General features: G+C 39.7%; 1 protein-coding gene and 1 pseudogene across 2 annotated transcripts; one reads left to right on the top strand and one right to left on the bottom strand.

Annotated features, from left to right (window-relative positions):
- Nucleotides 1–5,595: 5,595 nt before the first annotated feature.
- LOC105309210 (synaptic functional regulator FMR1-like) lies at nt 5,596–22,486 on the top strand. Of its 2 annotated transcripts, XR_897371.2 has the most exons (6): nt 5,599–5,889; nt 14,193–14,245; nt 17,559–17,652; nt 20,075–20,082; nt 20,541–20,544; nt 22,477–22,486. XR_897371.2 is itself a non-coding variant. In XM_023526070.1 (5 exons), exons 1-5 carry the CDS (start codon nt 5,839–5,841, stop codon nt 20,566–20,568), a joined length of 234 nt encoding a protein of 77 aa, XP_023381838.1. In that variant the 5' UTR covers nt 5,596–5,838; the 3' UTR covers nt 20,569–20,583. The 2 variants fall into 2 exon arrangements, 1 of the variants encoding a protein (XP_023381838.1); XM_023526070.1 differs by lacking the exon at nt 22,477–22,486 and having other exon boundaries at nt 5,596–5,889; nt 20,541–20,583.
- On the bottom strand, nt 15,097–15,215 carry LOC111733916 (annotated as a pseudogene).
- Nucleotides 22,487–22,552: the final 66 nt, after the last annotated feature.

Here is a 22,552-nt window from a genome sequence, read left to right as displayed (position 1 = left end):
CAGAAAAAGCAGTGGTTAGAGATTTATATATCAATCAGCAATGACCAACTGGAATTTGAAATTAAAAACACAATACCTTTTACATCACCACCAAAAAATGAGGTACTCACAAAATATGTGCAGTATCGACATGAGGAACACTACAAAACCTTGATGAAAGAAATAAAAAAATCTAAAGAGCTATTCTACGTTCATAAAAAGGAAGACTAAATATTGTTAAGATGTCACTTCCTCCCATCTTGATCTACAAATTCAATGCAATCTCAATCAAAATCCCGTCAAGTTATTTTGTGGATACTGACAAACTGATTCTAAAGTCTATATGGAAAGGCAGAGGATTCAGAATAGCAAACACAATACTGAAGAACGAAGTCAGAGGACTGACACTACCAAACGTTAACTTATTTTAAAGCTACAGTAATCAAGACAGTATGGTGTTGATAAAAGAACAGACAAATTGATCAATGAACAGACTAGACAGAACGGAATTAGACCCATATGAATATGGCCAATCTTTTCCAAGGAAGCAAAGGCAATTCAATGGAGAAACGACAATCTTTTCAAAAAATGGTGCTGGAACAACTGGACATCCATATGCAAAAAAAAAAAAAAAAAAAAAAAAGAAAAGAAAAAAGAAAAAAGTTATAAACACGGACCTTATACCTTTGACAAAAATTAACTCAAAATGGGTCACAGACCTAAATGTAAAACACAGAACTATAAACTTCTAGGAGCTAACGCAGGAGAAAATCTAGGTGAACTTAGGTTTGGTGATGACTTTCTGGATACAATGACAAAAGTACAATCCATGAGAGAAGAAAATTAATTAAGTTGGACTTTTTAAAAAAACTGAAAACCTCTGCTCATGAATGGAAAAGACAGGCCACAGACTGGGAGAAAATATCTGCAAAACGCAACCCGATAAAGGGCTGGTATCCAGAATATACAAAGAAACATATCAGTAAGAAAATATCGAATTAAAACTCATCAATAATAACCCAATAAAAAAATAGGCAAAAAATCTGAACAGAGACCTTATCTAAGAAGATATACAGATGGCAAATAAGCATATAAAATATGCTCAATATCATAAATCCTTGGGGAGTTACAAATTAAAACAATAAAAGGGGTAAAAAAAATTCCCTTACACACCTATCAGAATGGCCAAAATCCAGAACACTGACAACACCAAATACTTGTGAGGATGTGGAGCAACATGAATTCCCATTCATCGCTGGTGGGAATGCAATATAGTACAGCCACTTTGAAAGACAGTTTGCAGTTCCTTACAAAACTAAACATACTTTTACCATTACACCCAGCAATTATGTTCTTTGGCATTTACCAAAGGAGTTGAATACTTATGTCCACACAAACCTCACACAAATGTTAACAGCAGCTTTATTCATAATCGACAAAAACTGGAAGCAACCAAAATGTCCTTCGATAGGTGAATGGATAAACAAACTATAGTACATCAGACAATGGAATATTATTCTGCGCTAAAAAGGAATGAGCTATCAAGTCATGAAAAGATATGGAGGAACCCTAAATGCATATTGCGAAGTGAAAGAAGCCAGTCTGTAAAGGCTATCTAATGTATGATTCCAACTATGTGACATTCTGGAAAAGACAAATCTATGGAGACAGTAAAAACTCTGTGGTTGCCAGGAATTAGGGGGTCGAACTAATGACTAAATAGGTGGAACACAGGATTTTTAGAGTGATGAACGATTCTGTGTGATACTGTAATGGTGGATGCATGACATTATGCAGTTGTCCAAACCTATACAATGTACAACACCAAGAATGAACCGTAATGTAGACTATGGACTGTAGTTAGTAATAATGTATTGATATTGGCTCCTCAATAATAAAAAACGTACCAAGCAATGCAAGATGTTAATAGAGGAAACTGGGAGGGAGGTATCATAGAACTGATACGAGAACTCTAAATTATCTTTCCAATTTTCCTGTAAATCTAAAACTGTTCTAAAACATAAAGATGAGTAATTTGTTTCCTAACATCTAGCTCAAAGGAGAGGACAAAGTGAGGTAAAATTGTCAGAGAAAGTATCTTGAAAGAACTGAGACATTAGTTAGCTGGGTCCGAGGGTATGTACGATTTCTAGAGTAAGAAAGGACAAGGCATTTCGGCTAGGATTGAGGCATGTAAAAGACCCAGAGGGCTCAACTTGTGAAGGAGCAGGAAATAACATAATAAATCAATGCAAAGACAACAGGCGGCAATTTAATGGAAGCTAGGGGCCAAGGCAAGGCTAGAAGTGCTTGAAGGATTGTTCCAATACGAATTAAATATAGGCATGGAAGCAGAGTTGACCCAAGCTGGGTTCTCAGCACATATTCATTCATTCGATAAATATTAAGTAAGCACCTACTATGTTCCAAACACCGTAGTAGGCAATGGGGACAAGTAGTGAATGAAAGAAATAAAAATCTCTGTTCTCACTGAGTTTCAGTTCTAGTGAGAGGAGACAGAACCTGCCTGGTGTTTTCAAGAAACAGCGAAGCAACCAGTATGAGTGGAATGGAATGAAGGAGGGAGTTAAAGATGAGATAGAGGAGATAATAGAGGCCAGTACCTGCAGGGCACTGAGGCTCAAATAAATAAGGACTTTGACTTCTACCCTAAGGCATTTAGGGAGCAATTGAAAGGTTCTCCTCTCTTCTGTGTTGAGAATAGATAAGAGTGGCTGCAAGGAGAACAACAAGTTGGTGCAATAATAATGTAAGAGAGGATGGGGGCTTAAACCATGGTTTTAGGAGTGCAACTGGTGAAAAACAGATTGTGGATTCAAAAGATTTCCTGATAGATTAGATGTGTGAGAGAAAGAGAGCGTCGAAATGAGTCAGTTTTAGGCCTGAGCAAGTAACTTGCAGAAGGGGTTGCCAGTGACTGAGAGAGAAGAATATGGGAGAAGCAGGCTCACGAGCAGGGCCGAGCCCATGTCTGAGTTCAGCTGAGCTGTCTTGAAAGGGGACATTTCCAGAGCTAGAGATGGGAGCGTGGCTGGGACCCAGAGTTAAGTGGACAAGACTGAGCCACAGTACATACAGGTAGAGAGGATAGCATGTTGGTTCACCAAACATTTCCTAAAATCAATCAGTGTGTATGTACCAGAGACACAAAGGGTAGGTAAGTAAGACATCTTTCCTGCCGATAAGGAACTCAAAGTCCAATGAGGGAAACAGAAATATAAATAAGTGATTCCAGCATCATAGTAGAGGTATCCAACATTTACTGAGTCCCTGCTATATGCCAAGTAGTACAGTGAGGAAGCAGGGGATATGGATAAAGTTCTATAAGAGCCCAAAATAAATTCTTGCAAAGGTTCTTAAAGACCTTCACAAAGGTTTTCACCACAGTGTGACATCAGGGAGTTGATAATAATCTAGACACCCATCACTAGGGAAATGTATCACTAAAATCTATGGAATACTCAGCAGCAGTTAGAAGCAAAAAAGAAAAAAACAAAAACAAAAAACAAACAAACAAAAAAAACAGGTGTACACACAGCAATGGGGATTAGCTCACAAGAACGCAGTGTTGAGTGGAAACAGTCCAATGCCATCTCTAAATGTAAAAGGCATATGCAAAACGCTGCATGCCTTAAATTATCAAGGATCTGTATCAAACATGTTGCAATTGATGTCTAGCAAAAGAATGAGCGTGGGGATTGAGGGAAAATAATATGAACAATATAAAATTATATAAATGGGGGGCCTTGCAGGGACTGATGATGACAATGTGCTGAGAACTGAGGAGCAAAGTTAACTCAACTCTCTGCACCTGAGATAAATAACTAGCTAATAGGAATTCAGCAGATAATCTTGAGAAGGGTATTTCTGGGGGCCAGGAAGGGTTTGGAGAGACATGAAGGCATGAAAGTGCATCAGAGGTTCAGGGAACGAATGGCACCCGGTTTAGTGCGGCTCGTAGTGGTTGTGAAGGACTGATAATCTTTGAAAGCCTTGAGTAAAATGAACAATAACACGTGGAAGGCATTATCATTCTTACCAAACTGCCCCTTTCGCTCCTGTGGGGTTAAAGATCATGCTGTGTGCCTATCTGGCCTATGGTGAGATTTTCCTTTAGCCCTATTGGGGTCTTTGCATCTTGTGACTCCTCCAGAAAGCCTAGTCCAAAGGGTCATCCCTGTTTACTGGGGCCTCAAGGAATGTGACCCTTGATCTGCTGCTTTAATCTTGGAGCTCTACCAGTAGTTGACGCTGCTGCTCTGGCTAGGAATGGGGTGGGAAGGGAGCTGGAGGTCCAAGGATGCCTCTCATTCTGAGGCACCTGCCTGGGGCAGTTCACTCTGCCTCCACCAACTCAGTGCTGCCAGTTAACTCACTGGTCACATTCCAGCAGCAGGAGTCATTGCCCGGCTGACCACCCCTCCCCCAGCCTACAGTGGGCCCTGTGCCACAGTCATAGGTGTACCTATCTTTCATAGCCCTTATTACAGTTAGAACTCCACATTAAATTTTCTGATCATTTGATTCACGTCCATCTAGGCCTCTAGGGTCCAAGTTCAATGCTGACAGTCTTTTTTTTTTCTTCGCCAAGGTTCAACTAGCTCTTGGCACAGTGCCTGGTATATGGTAGGAGCTCAATAAACTTCTCAGTTGGATACAAGTGTTCCAAAGGAAACCTAGCTCAAGGTGGATACAGCATTGCTGCAGAAGCAGGAATGAGAAAGAGTTGGGGTTTGTTCTTCTGTGGAGGGTAAAAGGGCGAGAGCTGCAAGGACACAGGTGCGCAGACCTCTGCAGATGGGTCGCCTGACGGGCCTCTGGTATGGGGTGGGCCTAAGTGAAATAGTAGGGAAATAAACTGAACAAGTTAACAAGTGTTTAACACTTTTTTATGTATGTCAAGTAAAACTATGAAACTGAATTGAGGGAAGAGAGATATATGGATCTGTGTTGGGTCTGAGGGAGGACTAACATTGCCAGAGGTCCGGGCACAATCCATCGCCCCTCAGAGGACACAGGCTGTCGATCCACGGGACAGCTCAAAATCTCTTGGGGAGAGGGCGGCGTTACTCTCACCTTCTGCCTCTAAGGGTCACACAGGCCTGGGTCGCCGTGGTTGCCACTGTTACTAGTTCACAGTCTTGATTTCTTCCATCTAACTCTTCACCGTTACTCTTGCCCCCACTCCAGCTCCACCCGAATCAGGCTCTGCCTCACTTGAAAAGAAAAAAATGCCCTCCAAACCAAGCTAGCCAGGACTCGGATAAGTGAATGCACTCGAACATTACGGAAGGCCCTTTCCCACGCCTATGCTAGCGTCTGCCCGTCTACAGTAATGGGTACTCTCGCCCTCGCCAGGCGACGCCAGGCGACCTGACCTCTGCCAGTGGTACGACCTGTGGCCGCCCTTCCCGCCTTCTCGCTCTCCTCCAAGTCCATGCACGCCGAGCCCGCGCGCCTTACGTTGGGCCCGGCCTCCCGGCCGAGTCTCAACAGCGCGCATGCGCGCGCTCCAGGCCCGCGCGGAGAGAGAGGGCGGGGCTGAGGGGCCGAACCCGCGGGGGGGAGGGGCGGCGTCGGTCACGTGACGAGGTTTCAGTGTTTACACGCGGAGCGGCCAGAGCGTTCGGCCTCAGTCAGGCGCTCGCCTCCGTTTCGGTTTCACTTCCGGTGAGGGGCCGCCTTGGAGCGGGTGGTGAGCCAACGGCGAGCGCAGGCGGTGGCAGTGACGGCGGCGCTGCTGCCGGGGGGCGTGCGGTAGCGCTGCGGCTGGGCCTCGAGCGCCCGCAGCCCACCTCTCGGGGGCGGGCTCCAGGCGCCAGCAGGGCTGTCGAGAAGATGGAGGAGCTGGTGGTGGAAGTGCGGGGCTCCAATGGCGCTTTCTACAAGGTACTTGGCTCCAGGGCAGGCCCCATCTTCGCTCTTCTTTCCCTCCCTTTTCTTCTCGGCCTCGGAGGGTGGCAGGCCTGGGGCCCTCTTCCCGAGCGTCGCACTCGGGGTCCAGGGCGCGCGAGGTGGTATGTTATTTGGGAGGGAGGGACCGTAGTTGGGCCTGTAGGAAGCCCCTGGAGCTCCTCTGCCTCTCCTGCAAGAGGCCCTGGCGCCTATCGGAATGAGAAGCAGGCAAGGAGGAGAGGGTGCCCTTTCGGGGGCCGATCCTCGCTGGGGAGAGCTGGGGATGGGCGAGGGCCGGCGGCAGGTACGAGATCGAGATCCCGGCTGGAAGGGCCGGTATCCGCGCGAAGTGACGGCAATGGCTAATTTTTCTTTTCCTAAATATCCTCTCCCAGTGGGATTCGGGCCTGACGTGTGGGTAGTTGGCGAGGAGCGGGGGGCGCTTCCGTCGAGCCGCCTCCTGCCTTGCAAAGAGGGTTTGAGATCTCCTTTGGGCTTCTGTTTTCCGGTCCAGCATTGGGACTTCGGAGAGCTCCACTGTTCTGGGCAAGGGGTGTGAAGAAAGAGTAGTAAGAAGCTGTAGTCAGTACCAAATCACAATGGCAACTGATTTTTAGTGCCCGCTCTTTGTGGATTTCAGAAGAGATACTAGATCCAAAACTTTCAGGAAGACACTGACATATCCGAGTAATGCGTTAAAGAAGTTGGTAATCTTGAATATTCGCGGCCCCCCTCCCTTGTTATAAATGCGATCAAATTCAGGAATACAGAAGCTTCGGGGTCTAAAAACATTAGTAACTCTGCTACTTGAAAACCAAATTTGGAACTCTCCAAAGACCTGAATGTATGCTATGAAATTTCAGGAAATTAATATTACTACTAGGGAATTTTTAAAATTGAGCGGAAATAATTGTTTTGTGCTCCAAGTACTAGACTATCTTCTGTGTACATTGTTGCACTGGACTGTATTGTTGAGGTTTTAAATAGGCACGTATGGTTTTACTGTGGGTTTTTCTTTTTTAAGTTAGACCACTGCAGATCAACTAATATCTTACATTTTCAAAAAGAGGATTAAAAAATATTTTGATGTATCAGTAGTGCATCCGTGGGTACATACTATAGAACTAGTGATCTATAAATTCTTGTTTCCTTTTCAGTGTCCCCACTATAACTTCTCCAAGTAGTATCTCATCTTACTACAGTCTTTTGGCCATAGGAGGTGCGAATGGAAGGAAGCATGGAAATTTATTGTTGCCATTGTCCAACACTATTCTTAAATTTATTATGGGATAAGTTAAACATTTCAAATGACTCCTTTCGCCAATGGAAAATATACAATTGACTTAACTATATATGTGTTTACTAATTTTATGTAACTATTTGGAAGTCAACATACTTCATAAGTGAGTAAACTTATGTGAACTGTCTCATACTTCTAGAAAAAAAGATGAAACGTTTTGCTGTAGGAGGAAGAAATAACCCAGCATGTATGTTCTTAACAGTCTCACTGATATAAAATTATTTCAGTTGACTCTGCAGTCAAAATTTTGGTTGCATTTATTTCAGCAATCCCTAATTCCTGCTGGTTAGTTTTTGTAGAATCATTCTGGTTCCAAGACTGGTAATTTCGCTCACTAGATTTGTGGCACTGTTAATAAGTATGAGCAGGGGCTAATGGTTGAACAGTATTCTAATCTGTGGTATTAGCTTCGATTGGATACCACTCTTAGTGTCTTTTAGTGGAGTTTGCTTGCTGTAGAGAGCAAGGAACACATCCTGGTCTTGAAAGATTTATTGTTCTCTTCTAGCAACCTATGATTTACTCTCATGATTTTGCTCGCAAACTGATTGGAATATAATAAATGCCCTCTATCTTTGCTATTAATCCTCCTGTTTTTGTTTTTTAGCAAAGGTGCTTAATTTGAAGGTGAATAAAAAGAATGGATTATCCCGTAGTTCCTCGAGGGGAAATGTGAAACTTGAACAAATGTGTGTAAAGAAATTGCTGTTGTGTTTATTTAATTAGAGTTATTTTTAAGAATACCTCAAATGGTCTGTATCAATAGAAAAATAATTTCTATAATGGAAAAAGTTTAAATTTTTATTGGACTCAATATTGCTGTGAGGTATAAAAGTAAAGCAAAAGTAAACTGACTTGCTTGTCTAGTGGGATGGACAGAAAAGATGGAAATAAAGACCAATAAAAAATGAACTATTACGGACAAATGTTATATTTATGAAGAAATGTTACATTTATGAAAAAAATAGGAACCAAGGTCATAAAGTTGATAGAAAAACCTTTAAAAACTAAACAGACTTTGATTTGTCTAACAGAATTAACAATTCTGTTAATTCTGCAAGGGACAATTCTCCATCTTCTGAGCACATGGTCCACCCTTGCGATATAAACTGGGTAGAGTATATGCTGAGAACAGTTGGACTCTTTCTCTAAAAAATAACTCAAACTCAGTATTTGGAATTAATAGAACCATGAAACCTAAACCCTAAGATTGTAACAGCTCATTCTATTTTTCCCTCATGTTTATTTTTAAAAACTTGAAAGTTCGATTTAGTAATTGTCACAGCACTGCTGTTATGCTTAGTTATTTCTTTGCCTTAGAAAAAGTCATGTGTACAACTTATAGAGCCTTATGTTATTTAAGACATGAAGACACTTGAATTTTACCTCACAAAATCTTTACAAACCATTTCCTAAATGAATAATGTTGAAATAAGGTCTTTGTTCTAGAGGCATCTGCCCATTTTTTCGATTTAAATACAGTTGCCTGTGTCTGTTACCATTTTTAAATATAGATTCAAAGATGCGAAATATTCAGCCTTCTATCAGCTTCCTTTTCAGTAACACTTACACTTGGGCATATTGTAATTCTTCATTTGAATGCCTCTTAAGGAAAGGTAAAGTTAGAAATCTTTGCTTTTGTTGCGTAGGGAGTATAAGAACTAAAGTATTCAAAAGTTAGACTGCATACACACAGGAAAATGTATAACTAGTTTAATGTTTTTCTCTCTGTGTTGGCCTTGGCTCAGAGGGAACCAGAAAGAGTCCGTTTGTCTCAGAATTTTTAATAAATACCCAAGTGAAATCAAGTATTCCTGGACATGCACTGTGGTTGGGAGAGTTGTTGATGAGATTTATCATACTTTTCCCTTCCCGGTGTTCATTCCTCATGTTTCATGCCCACATACAAAGGGTGACAAAGCGATAACTCGCTTTGTGTATGAGGCCTTGAGTTTGAATCGTGTTTTATCACATTTCGTATATCCCTAATTCTCTGTCTCTTACAGGTTTTGTTTAGGACAATTATTTTGCAATGCTCTAAGTTTTCTCTAATGAGAATTATCACTGCACTACATGTGCTGTCTTCAGTGCTAACGTAGTGGTTGTGTCGAGTGGTGGTCGGGCTTACACCGACTCTCTACACAATAATCTCTCTTGTGACCAGCGACTCGCATTTGTGAGAGAGTTTACTGAACTAAGAGGTCTGAGGTATAGTGGGAGGAGTAAGCTCACCAAATCGGGATGGACTTCCTTCTTAGTTTCATACGTTCTAGTAACATTTGAGTTGGATTTCTAGTCATTACACACTTTAGTAAGTATGATTTTGAGATTGCCTCTTTGGCCCATTTGCCAGTAAGTTGAGATCCTATAATAATTTTTTTTTGATTTCCTGTTTATTACCCTTGATGAGGAGCCTCTGTCTTTAGCTGAACTTTAGCACCTTTCTCAGAACCCAAAGATTTTCATCACTTTTTTTTCCTTCTTAGAGTCTAAATAACCTTTTAGTATTCAGTATCTTTGAGTAAACAGCCTTTTCTTTTCCTGTCTCAATTTTTAAATCTTTAAATGTGCTTTCATTGAGATGTAATTGTCTCATTATGGTTCTGCATTATTTATAAAGTATGCCCCTCTCTGCTCTACCTCTCAGACATTTGCTGGGCACTAGACACGTGTGATTTCCTTACAACAACCTTAGAAGGCAGGCCCCTTCCCCCTGTATCCATTCCTGACTTCCAGATGAGGAATCTGAGGCCCAGGGAGCACTTCTTGGAGAGTCCCACAGCTGTAATGTGGTAGAACCAAGATCTTAACCCTAGGTCTCATTTGCAGGGAAACTTAACAACCAAGTTTACTGACTCTTAGAAGAGCCCTGGCTCTCAGTAAGGTGTAGCTCCCTTTGTGTATTCACGCAAACCCATTCAGTCTCTCTTATTTGGTAACCTCAGGAATTGCTCGATGTAGATAGGTTAGGGATCACAAGAGAATGTAGTTCTCCAAACTGGTGGTGGGCGGGGGATAGTGCTCTGGAGGTTGGCAGAGAAGAAGGAGTATGAGCGTTGGGGTAAAGGAGGGGCAGGGCCAAAAGGAGGGTTATTGGAGAAAGTGTAATGAGAAGCAGGAAGTGACAGTTTAGTAAAAGACCTTAGAAGTCGTCATGTGAGTGCAGGCCAGAAGCAACTATTGAGTGTCTTTTATTGCATTTGTTACAGCAGCAACGAGAAAAGGTATTACATGCCTTCTCTATTCACTTACTATGCAAACGGTGACCAAAAAATGACTGATTTTGGAACAATCATGCAAACATCCATATAGAGATAAGCCTCATTAATTCGAAGGCAGTGGCCCTGGTAGGCTGTGATGATTACTCACACCATTCTTCACACTACATCCGGAATTGCTTTCAGAGCCTTTGAAAGCTTTTTTTTGTTGTTTAATAGTCACAGCAATTGCAGATCTTCCGCCTTTGAGGGAACATTTGATTTAAGAAAATAGTCAAGTGTGAATGAGCATGATTAAACTGAGCAGTAAGTTTGGCAAATAGAAAAAAATATATAGCAATAAAGTAATGAGACAGGTTTTTATGGTGCTTCTAAGGTGGGTTAGAAAACAGTCCCCAACATTTGGAAATGTTTTTAAATCAGTGTCATCCAGCAGAGCTTTTTGCTATCATGGAAATGCTCTCTACCTGTGCTGGCCACTGTAGTAGGCACTAAGCCATGTGTGACTTTTGAGCATTTGAAAAGTGGCAAGTTTGACTAGGAGACTGATTTTTTCATTATGATTAATTTAAATATAAATAGTCACATATGACCAGTGGCTGGTAGACAGCACAGTTTTAGACAAGGGCAACAATTGGAAAGACACCCGATTTAATGAGAACAGTTCACTACCCAACGATAACAAGATTCTCTTAGCTGACGAAAGGACTTAACATTTTCAGCATATGATATATGGTAAGGAACTGGTATTACAGTTGACCTTTGAACAACAACATGTTTAGGGGCACCCCGCCCCACACATACATGCAGTTGAAAATCTACATATAAATTTTGACTCCCACAAAACTTAGTTGTCCCTCAGTGTCCTTGGGAGATTGGTTCTAGGACTCCCCGCGGATTCCCAAATCCTCGGATGCTCAAGTCTTACTTGTAAAATTGCATAGATGAGTGCATGCAGTCGTCCTATGCATCCACCGACTCAACTGGGGAATGCAAACAGTTTAAGAATTTATTGAAAAAATCCTCGTGTGAGTGGACCCACGCAGTTCAGCCCCATTTTGTTTGATGGTCAACTGTGCTGGCAATGCATGCATAAAACTTTAGACAAGGGTGAAGACAGAGGCACTGGTCCTTCTTGGTAAATAAGAGATCGCCTCCAAATAGGAGTCTTGATTTTAGTCCTTAATCTAATCCCGCCCCCCAAAAGCAGATTGTTAATTTGGTATTACTGTCATGTGAAGAGAGAAATGGGGGAGATCTGTTCTTCTCATTCTTCCTAATTTTTGAGATTTACTTTATAAAACTAAAAGCAACCACTTCCTGCAGTTTTAACTCAAAATCAAGCCTTTCTGCTCCTGAAGTAATAGCGAGGCAAGCAACCCCTTAGAGCATTGGGGACATGCACCCTTAAGAAATCTAGTATATCATAGTCAGTATTAAACTAGAGTTCTCAAAATACACTGTGGTAAATGTTCATGATTTAAATATAGTTGAGGAAAAACAAGCAAAATCAAAAGGGTAGGAAGAAAATGAGGATTTCCCCCCTTTTTAAACTAGCAACTAGAACAATATGTACACATGCTTCACTTAAAATAATAATTTAGCCATCTCGGGTATAGCAGAACACTTGGATTCCATCATAGTCCACCTTGGTTTTACAAGTAAACTTCCTTTAGCATAGCTTTGGTTTTATTCTTTTAAGCATAGCTGTAAAGGTTTGGTGTCTCTGCTTATGAAGCTTCAATATAAATGTTTTCCAGGGACCTGCCTCACCTACCGTTGTTTTTCTTAGGAGCAGCTGATTAATATTTGGCATTTGGGGAAATTTCAGTTTTTTAAAAATTCTTTAACTTTGGGCCTTTGAAGACATGTTTACCAAGATATTTGCATTGAATCGTTTAACAGATTTTCGGACACCTGCTCTATACCAGAAATTGTGCCAGTTAGTGAAGATACAAAAGTTAAATAAAGAATAGTATTAATCCAAACTAATTATCTTCTTAATATCCTAAATCTTCAAGATTTACTGTGTTTTCTTCTCAGGGTTACATAGTTCTGGCTCTTAACATTTAGATCTGCGATGCATTTTTTAGTTGATTTCTGTATAGGATATGAGGTAAGGGTCAACACTTATTCTTTTGCACATGGATAATCAGCTGTCCCAGCACCATTTGTTGAAAACACTTCTTTTTCCACTGAATTGTCTTGGCTTCCTTATCTACAATGGATTTATTTCTACCATACTCCTTCTTCTCTAGGTCTAAGCCTTTGTTCCTGCTGCTCTTTAGGCTTAGCTTGTGTCCAGATCCTCCCCTCCCTTTTGTTGGGCTAGTTCTTCCTCAATCTTTAAAGTTTGATAAGAACCTCACCTTCCTGTCTGTCTTCCTTGATCAACATACCACCCTCTCCAGCACACATACCTTTCCCCCTAGGCTAGGATAGGAAGCCCTTAGGCAGGGATCCACTTAGCAATCATTCATCTGCCTTCCTAGGCACTCTGAAGTCCAACAGTATAATAAAATAAGGCTTATCTCCACCTTAAGGAAGTTTACATTTAGTGGGAAAATGGACAATAATAATAGAGTGAAGCACGTTTATACTACTGACAAGCATAGGAATGCAGAGGACAGAATTTAACCTAGTCTCCTGGGTTTTGTCATAGGAGATGACATCTGAAATGAAGCCTAAAAGACCAATAGGAGATAGCTAGGTGAAAAGAGGGAAGAGACGATAGGCAAGCAGGAATAGCATTTATGAAGAGAGGCCCAAGTAGTTTAGCACTGTCAGATTACAACCTTCAAAGATATGAAAGATGAAGCTTTGAAGAGATGAGCAGTGGGACCAGATCATGGTGGGCCTTTTACAGCCAGAAAAGGAGTTTGGCCATAATACTTGCAGGTAGAGAGAAACATGTACAGAACAAATTTGAATAAGCCGCTTAAATATCTCAAGCCATTTTAAAATAAAGTAAGATATAAAGCCCCTTGGGTTTCTTGATACTTTATCATACTCCTCTAATTGTCAAAACAAAAGCAAAACCTCCTTTCTTGCACCTGTTAAAAACTTAATTTTATGGAATTATGGACAGCATGCTGATTAAAGAATTCTTGGTAATTAGCTATTACTTTTGTTATGTTTTTCTGCAGATTACTAATAATTGCGTCATCAGATTTAAAAGATTTAAACCTCTGTACTTTATATTAACTTTTTTCCTCCAAGTGCCTTTGAGAGTGGGAATTTAATTAAACTCTCATAATTGGACTTTTTACTGGTATTAGCAGCATATTGTTTTTAAAGAAAATTTTAATGTACGTGTATATATATATATATGTATATTTGTGATTATGTTTAGTCATTTACTGTTTTATATTCCTAAAATTTTATTGAGGAGAAAAAGATAGGTTCTAATAGATCTATACTGGCTGACATACAGCTCTAGAACAAGCCAGTAATTCTAGCCTAAAGTGTACCTCCAGCTTTGCACTCACCACCTGCATTGTAATTTTCAATTTACTTGTTTCCACCCCCTCTCGTCTTCCCCCTCCTCCTCTCCTATTTTAGATGCTGAACTCTAGAGCAGTTTTTTCTTGTTTTGTTTTAACTAATCAATATTCCTAGGGCCTAGCACATAGTAGGTGGCTAAAGATAGATGTGATTCTCACAGAATTACACACTTTCAAAGTTCCATTTTATTCTCAAATATAAAATGTTTGGTATCTGTAAAATTTAAAAACAAATGCTCTTTAAGCTTAGAAGTTAATTTAACTTTATTTTCACAGGCATTTGTAAAGGACGTTCATGAAGATTCAATAACAGTTGCATTTGAAAACAAGTAAGTGTCTTGATATAATTTTAGTGTTTGGATTCTTTACTATTTTATGCTAACTATTCTTTTTACTCCTCATTTTAAAAAAATTCAAGTCTAGTTTGAGTGTTTTTCAGGAACGGATCTTCATGTTACCTACCAGGAAGTTCCTGAACAACTCAGTATTAAACCAGTGGAAAGATTGTTCCTGCTAATGACCTCAGAGATACCTTTTGTATAATCTTGATCCTGACATATCAGTTTCCTTGAATGTAAAGAAAGAAACCAGATTCTAATGTGTTAGTAACTGAGATTTTGAATAGGAATATTTGTAATAGTTAAAAGATGAAAATGAATAGAATCATAAGTATTGGTAAAAATGTGAGTTTTGTAACAAATCTAAAATCAGTAGTTTTAGTTTTCTAGTATATTTTATTGGAAATAATTGTGTTTACCCATTAATTTGTTTTTTATCTGTTTCATATATTTATAGTCAATAATAGTGGTAAGTGATCTTTTCAGCTTTCTTCTACTAGGTGAGTAAATAATACAGGCCTAGGAACATCAGCTGTACAAAGTCATCAATAATATAGATGCTAACACTTTCTTGGGGGAGATGAGTCTTTCGACTAAATTTTTCGAATGCTAATAAAGGCTGTTTATTAGAATAGCCATTCAAGATTCTAAAGTACATATAAACTCCTTAGCCAAAGTATAGATGTGGTCTTGATCTTAGGATTTTACTGAACTCTGAAGAATGGTCAACAGTTCTAATGTTTTGGCTTTTTTTTTTTTTTTTAAGGCGAGGCAACCCTTAGTTGACCTCACAGATTGCAAGGACTTCGTCAGTTTACAATCCCTTATTTTTTTATTTTTTATGCCTACAGCACCTGGTCTTCCTAGGTGGTCTCCCATCCCAGTATTAACCAGGCCCTACCCTGCTTAGCTTCCAGGATCAGACGGAATTGGGCTTGTTCAGGGTGGCATGGTCGTAGACTAATGTTTTGGCTTTTATATAGCGAGAGAATTGATAGTATATCAAAAACAGATTACAGATATTTAGAGAGAAGAAATAGATTAGTGGTTGCTTAGGTCTGGGGTGGTTAGGGAGCCATAGCTAAAGAGTATAGGATTTCTTTTTGAGGTGATGAAAACTTTCTAAAATTGACTGGTAATGGTTGCACATTGCACATATCTGTGAATATACTTAAAACTATTAAATTCACTTAACTGGATGGATTATATGTTATATGAATTATATCTCAATAAATCTGTTAAAATATAGTATCTGACCCAGACATATTGTAATTAGACTATTCGCAGATTCTTTTAGCTGCCAGCAGGACAAAGTAGTGTTCTCAGATGTCTGAAACACGTTTAGAGGGATAGAGATAAAAGGATTTAGAGTATCCGACCCTATTCTCAGCTCTATACTAATAATCTCAGTCCAAATTATAGTTGAAATGATAGAATGCCTTTCTCTGAATACAAAGAGCCACAAGTTCCAGAATCTGCCTCTTCGCTGTATCTGGTATCCGTGGTTATATACTAGACAACAGCATAACACCGCTAACGGAGGAATCTTTGATAACTTGGAGAGTAATTTTTTTCTTATAATTATTCTCTTCACTGCTTGCTCCCATTACTAAGTAAACACTGTTTCCCATAAAAGCAGAGTTATCTTTATTTGCCACTCTTACTTTCTTCTGCTGTAGTCCTTAATCTAGAGTATTAAGCAAACAGTCATTTCCTCTACATTTAAGAATGTGTCTAGTTTACACACCGATTTATCAAATCACTTCTCCAGTAAACTTAAAATCATTATATCTTTGGGCATCCTAATTATCTCATGTATCACAGCTGTATAGAAGGTGCTCTTCAAGCTGCCTGCCATCCCTGAAATTCGAAACAGATCAACTGTTTTCCCTTGTGTTCATGGAGTATGTTCAAGATTCACCACTGGGTTTGAGCACATTACTAGGATTTGCTAGGTTCCCACTAAAGTAGTCTCTTTGCCTTTTCTTGTGTTTCCTTTTTGATTTTCTGTTTTTTAAAAAAGTAATCTATAAAACTTCAGACTATATTTACCCTTTCTTTCAGTCATAAAGAAACTCCTATTACTATAATACCAAATTATTTTAGATGCTTTGTTTTGACCTTCCGTATTTCTTAAAGAATTTGAATTTTTTTCTTGGTACACTTAAAACTTAAAATCCTTCTTTGGAACCAATAAAATTATTTTATGTATTATTTTCTTTACAAATCAAATTTAGCAGTGAATTTGTAACATGTTAAAAATCACTATTTTTCTATAAATATAAAAAGGCTTTTTTGAAGTAAAGACAATTCTGTTTTATAGTTTTCAAGCATGTGTAATAATTTAGAGAAAGGATTCAGCCTAAAATAGGCCCTAATCAGATTTCTACAAATTCTGCCTAATTACCTACACTCCTACCTTATATAATAATTATTCTTAAAACAAAACAAAACAAAACACTTTTCTCAGTAGGATTTTACTAAGAAACCCTTTTAGCAAGAAACTCAGAAATGACTGCTCCAGCAGTTGAATCCTCCGATGTTTTTACAAAGTTTGCCTTTTAATATTTTACATAATTGTGGATATAAAAGAATAGTTTGGTGGTTTTCAAAATTGTTCCATATCATTTTAACTTAAAAACGTAGGCAACTTACTGAACTCCTATAGGCTGTCTCCATTGGGTTTCTGCGGTTTAGGAGACCCCGCCAGGCCAGTGCATGCTGGTACGTCATACTGATCAGCAGCCAGCTATCCATGGCAAGAATTGACCACCTCGTGGGATCTAAAATTTAAAGGGGGAAAAGTGAGTTCTGAATTGCTGATGTGCTGACTGCCCCATTTTGCTTGGGAATTAGAGGGCATTTAGGACCAGTTTCTGCGGTCATTGGAATGTGGTTAAAATTCCTTTGCAAGTGGAAGTCTGGTGATGATATTACTAACACTGATACTAACATTTAATTTAAGCATCAAAGAAAATTGCTGTTGTGGCTTTACATTTAGAACTCTTAGAGGTTGAAATTTTTCGCAGAAAGACTTGTTTGGGAAATTGTAATATTTATCTGTTGTGTTTAGAGAAATATTCCAGATAGAACTACAAGGCTGTTGTGCTGCATGCAGACTTCATTGAAACGTCTCTATTTTGCCATTATGCCCCACTCAGCAACACTGATAGTTTTAAAGCATTTGCTTCTTTCAACTAGAAAAACAGAGGGTCACACTTAACCAAAAGTTGATGGCAACGTGGTCATTGTTTCCATTAAGCCGGAAAGCATGTTAAATAATTGAGTGTTTGCTTATTTGCAGCTGGCAGCCAGAGAGACAGATTCCGTTCCATGATGTGAGATTCCCACCACCTGTAGGCTATAATAAAGATATAAATGAAAGTGACGAAGTTGAGGTAAGTTTCCGGTGCCATCAAATTATCAAGCACTGAAAGAGTGGGGCATTTAATTGGCCTATGCCTTTTGTACTCCGTCATTAACACTGTTTAAACTACCTTGAGAATTTTAGCTGTGATGGACATGTGCTTTTGACTGATCCTCCTTAATGGCGATTTTGAAATAATGCATGATGTCCGAATGTGGCTGGCTGAGCAGCACTTCAGGCACATTTTTTAAAGTCACCACTGATTTCCTTTGCCCAATGAGACTGCTTTTCCCACTTCCCTCAATTTCTTAATCTTCAGCTTAGGAAACTTGGTTTTAGAAAGTTTCTAAACCATTATCCTAGAATTTCCTTACATAGCAGTAAATCCTCCTGGTATATTATTTAAAAGCCATCTGTGAGTTTTAGTATATACACGTATAAGTAAAACATCTTGTCACAGGATGTGTTCATGGTGAACCACTTGCTCATGTGCCATTAATGGTTTTGACCAAGGGCGACGATGGAGATGTAGCAATTAACAAACATTGTGTTTGTGATTGCTCTAGCCACTGAAAACTTTGGGGGGACTTGAGGCACTTGTAGTCGACTTTATGTTGTAGATGCTTTGTGTACTAGCTTCCCCGTCCTTCCCTTTCATACACTTCATTTTAAGCTTCTCTTCTTTCTCTGTAATGCCTTGTTAGTAGTTTCAACTCCATGAACATTTGTGGCATGCGGAAAGCAGCTAAGTAGACGTTTGTACAGGTAAGGTAAAGCGTACTAGGTCTTTGATTTCTTATTTTCTGTGCTTCGTACAGATGGTGAAGTGAAACAAAAGAGGCTGCTGCCTTAGATGAGGTTGCATTCTAGTGAAGATAGCTAAAATGGCAGGTGTAAGTGTTAGGAAGAAAAAAAAGTAAGAGGATGGAGGGGACCTTGGGGCAGTAGTGCTGTTTGAGAGAGTGCTTAGGGAAGGTCTCTGGATGTCCCGGCCTGTGTTCTTTCCTCTACAGTTTTAAAATAGAAACAATAAAGTACTATTTATTTACCAAAAATATACTAGGTACCTACAAGGTGTAAGGAACTGAGTTTGGTTTTATGAGGGGTCTCAGTAGGCAACACAAACACATTCTCCTTGAGCACCATCAGCTACTAATTCTCCCAGGAGACTGCAAGCTTTCTGAAGACAAGGACTTGGTCTTTTGGTGTGTCTACATCAAGAGTGTTCATAATAGAGTTTGGATGGGTAAAGGGGACTTTTTTTTATTTGATCCAAATGAGAGGCGGTGACCAATGATATGCTACGGTGACCTCGCTGTATCACCTAAAAGTAATATATAACTGAGATTATTGCCGTGGCTAGAGCACAGTTGAAAGGGATCTATGGTGGCAAGAGGAAAAGGGAGGTTAAATTCAGTTATATTGAGTCACTATTGTATAACCACTAAATTTAAGTATAAAAGGGAGGCAAGGTACCAGGTCTTTTGTTCTCTTTGTATCAGGAATGTTCAAATAGGGTTTGAATGGTTAAAGGAAACTTTTTTTTTCAGTTGAGTCACATGACAGGTATATACCAATGAGATGCTAGTCCTAAGGTGACCTCACAGTATTACCTACCTAACAATAGTATACAACTGAGCTTATTGCTCTGGCTAGAGCAGAGTTGAAATGGGCTTAAGGATGCTAAGAGGTGAAGGTAGATTAAATCTGTATTTAGTCTCTGTATTGTGTAACCATCAAAATAGGTTATGAAAGGGAGGCAAGATACCTAGTCTTTTGGTCTGTTTGTATCAGGAAAGTTCATAATAGGCTTTGAATGGATAAACAGGCCTTTTTTTTTTTCAACTCTGTCTCATAACGTGTAGTGACCAATGAGACACTCTTCCTGGGGGCTTCACATGGAATTGCCCAACAGTAGTACATAACTGAGCTTATTGTTGTGGCTAGAGCAGAGTTGAAAGGGACTGATGGTGGTAGGTGGTGAAAGTAGGTTAAATGAAGTTGCATTTAATCTGTATTGCATAACCATTAACTTGGATTATAAAAAGGAGGCTAGAGTTGAAAGGGATTGATGGTGATAGGTCGTTAAGGTAGGTTAATTGATGTTGTATTGAGACACTGTATTGTATAACCATTAACTTGGGTTAAACAAGGAGGCAGGACACCAGGTCTTTTGCTCTGTATCAGGAATGTTCCTATAGGTTCTTGAATGATTACTGGGACTTTTATTTTCAATTGTGTCACATGATAGGTATGGACAAATGAGATGCTGATGCTAGGGTAACCTCACAGTATTGCCTAGCAATAGTACATAACTGAGCTTATTGCTGTGTCTGTAGCGAGTTGAAAGAGACTAGCGGTGGTAGGTGCTTAAGGTGCGTTAAATGAAGTTGTATTGAGTCACTGTATTGTATAACCGTTAACTTGGGTTATAAAAAGAAGGCCGTACTCAGGTTTTTTCGTCTGTCCATATGAGGAATGTTCCTAATAGGTTTTGAATGTTTAAAGGGGACTTTAATTTTCACTTGTGTCACATGACACATGTGGACCAATGAGATGCTGATCCTAGGGTGACCTCACAGTATTGCCTAGCAATAGTACATAACTGAGCTTACTGCTGTGGCTAGGGTAGAATTGAAAGGGACTGTTGGTGGTAGGTGGTTAAGGTACATTAAATGAAGTTGTATTCAGTAACTGAATTCTATAACCGTTAACTTGGCTTATAAAAAGAAGGTCGGACTCAGGTTTTTCGGTCTGTCCATATGAGGAATGTTCTTAATAGGTTTTCAGTGTTTAAAGGGGACTTTAATTTTCAATTCTGTCACATGACGTGAGTGGACCAATGAGATGCTGATCCTAGGGTGACCTCACAGTATTGATTACCAGTAGTGATAACGGAGCTTATTGCAGTGGCTAGAGCAGAGTTGAAAGGGACTGGCGGTGGTAGGTGGTTAAAGTAGGTTAAATAAAGTTGCATTGAGTCACTGTATTGTATAACCGTTAACTTGATTTATAAAAAGCCTGCAGGACGCCAAGTCTTTTGGTCCGTCTGTATCATGAATGTTCCTAATAGATTTTTTGAATGCTTAAAAGGGACTTTTATTTTCAATTGTGTCACATGACACTTGTGGACCAATGAGATGCTGATCCTAGGGTGACCTCACAGTATTGCCTAGCAGTAGTCCATAACTGAGCTTACTGCTGTGGCTAGGGCAGAATTGAAAGGGACTGATGGTGGTAGGTGGTTAAGGTAGGTTAAATAAAGTTGCATTGAGTCACCATATTGTATAACCGTTACGTAGGCAGGACGGCAGGTCTTTTGGTCTGTATCAGGAATGTTCCTAATAGGTTTTTGAATGAATAAAGGGACTTTTATTTTTAATTGTGTCACATGACAGGAGTGGACGAATGAGATGCTGATCCTAGGGTGACCTCACAGTATTGCCTAGCAATAGTACATAACTGAGCTTACTGTTTTGGCTAGAGCAGAATTGAAAGGGACTGTTGGTGGTAGGTGGTTAAGGTACGTTAAATGAAGTTGTATTGAGTCACTGAATTCTATAATCGTTAACTTGGGTTATAAAAAGAAGGCTGGACTCAGGTTTTTTGGTCTGTCCATATGAGGAATGTTCCTAACAGGTTTTGAATGTTTAAAGCAGACTTTAATTTTCAATTCTGAACATGACGTATGTGGACCAATGAGATGCTGATCGTAGGGCGACCTCACAGTATTGATTAGCAGTAGTAATAACAGCTTATTGCAGTGGCTAGAGCAGAGTTGAAAGGGACTGATGGTGGTAGGTGGTTAAAGTAGGTTAAATGTCGTTGCATTGAGTCACTGTATTGTATAACCGTTAAGTTGGGTTATATAAAGGAGGCCAGACTCAGGTTTTTTGGTCTGTTCATATGAGAAATGTTCCTAATAAGTATTGAATGTTTAAAAGGGACTATTAATTTCATTTGTGTCACAAGCCAGGAGTGGACCAATGAGATGCTGATCCTAGGGTGACCTCACACTATTGCGTAGCAGTAGTTCATAACTGAGCTTGCTGCTGTGGTGATGGTGAGTTAAAACGGATTGGCAGTGGTAGAAGGTTAAGGTAGGTTAAATGAAGTTGTATTGAATCACTGTATTGTATAACCGTTAACTTGATTTATAGAAAGGCAGCAGGACGCCAAGTCTTCTGGTCCGTCTGTATCATGAACATTCCTGATCGGTTTTCTGAAAGCTTAAAAGGGACTTTTATTTTCAGTTGTGTCACATGACACCTGTGGACCAATGAGATGCTGATCCTAGGGTGACCTCACAGTATCGCCTAGCAGTAGTCCATAACTGAGCTTACCGCTGTGGCTAGGGCAGAGTTGAAAGGGACGGATCGTTGTAGGTGGTTAAAGTAGGTTGAATGAAGTTGTATTGAGTCACTGCATTGTATAACCGTTAACTTGATTCATAAAAAGGTGGCAGGACGCCAGGTCTTTTGGTGTGTATCAGGAATGTTTCTAATAAGTCTTGAATGCTTAAAGGGGACTTTTATTTTCAGTTGTGTCACATGACATGTGTGGACCAATGAGACGCTGATCCTAGGATGACCTCACAATATTGCCTAGCAGTAGTCCATAACTGAGCTTAATGCTGTGGCTAGGGCAGAATTGAAAGGGACTGGTGTTGATAGGTGGTTAAGGTAGGTTATATGAGATTGCATTGAGTCACTGTATTGTGTAACCGTTAAGTTGGGTTACAAAATGGAGGCAGGACACCAAGTCTTTTGGTCTGTCTACATCATGAATGTTCCTAATAGGTTTTGAATGCTTAAAGGGGACTTTTATTTTCAGTTGTGTCACATGATATATACAGACCAATGAGATGCCGATCCTAGGGTGACCTCACAGTATTGCCTAGCTGTAGTCCATAACTCAGCTTACCACTGTGG

The sequence above is a fragment of the Pteropus vampyrus genome, unplaced genomic scaffold (genome assembly GCF_000151845.1).
Source record: "Pteropus vampyrus isolate Shadow unplaced genomic scaffold, Pvam_2.0 Scaffold686, whole genome shotgun sequence".
Classification (NCBI taxonomy): domain Eukaryota; kingdom Metazoa; phylum Chordata; class Mammalia; order Chiroptera; family Pteropodidae; genus Pteropus; species Pteropus vampyrus.
The sequence above is the reverse complement of the archived record's forward strand: the minus strand, read 5'-3'. Positions and strand labels throughout refer to the sequence as shown.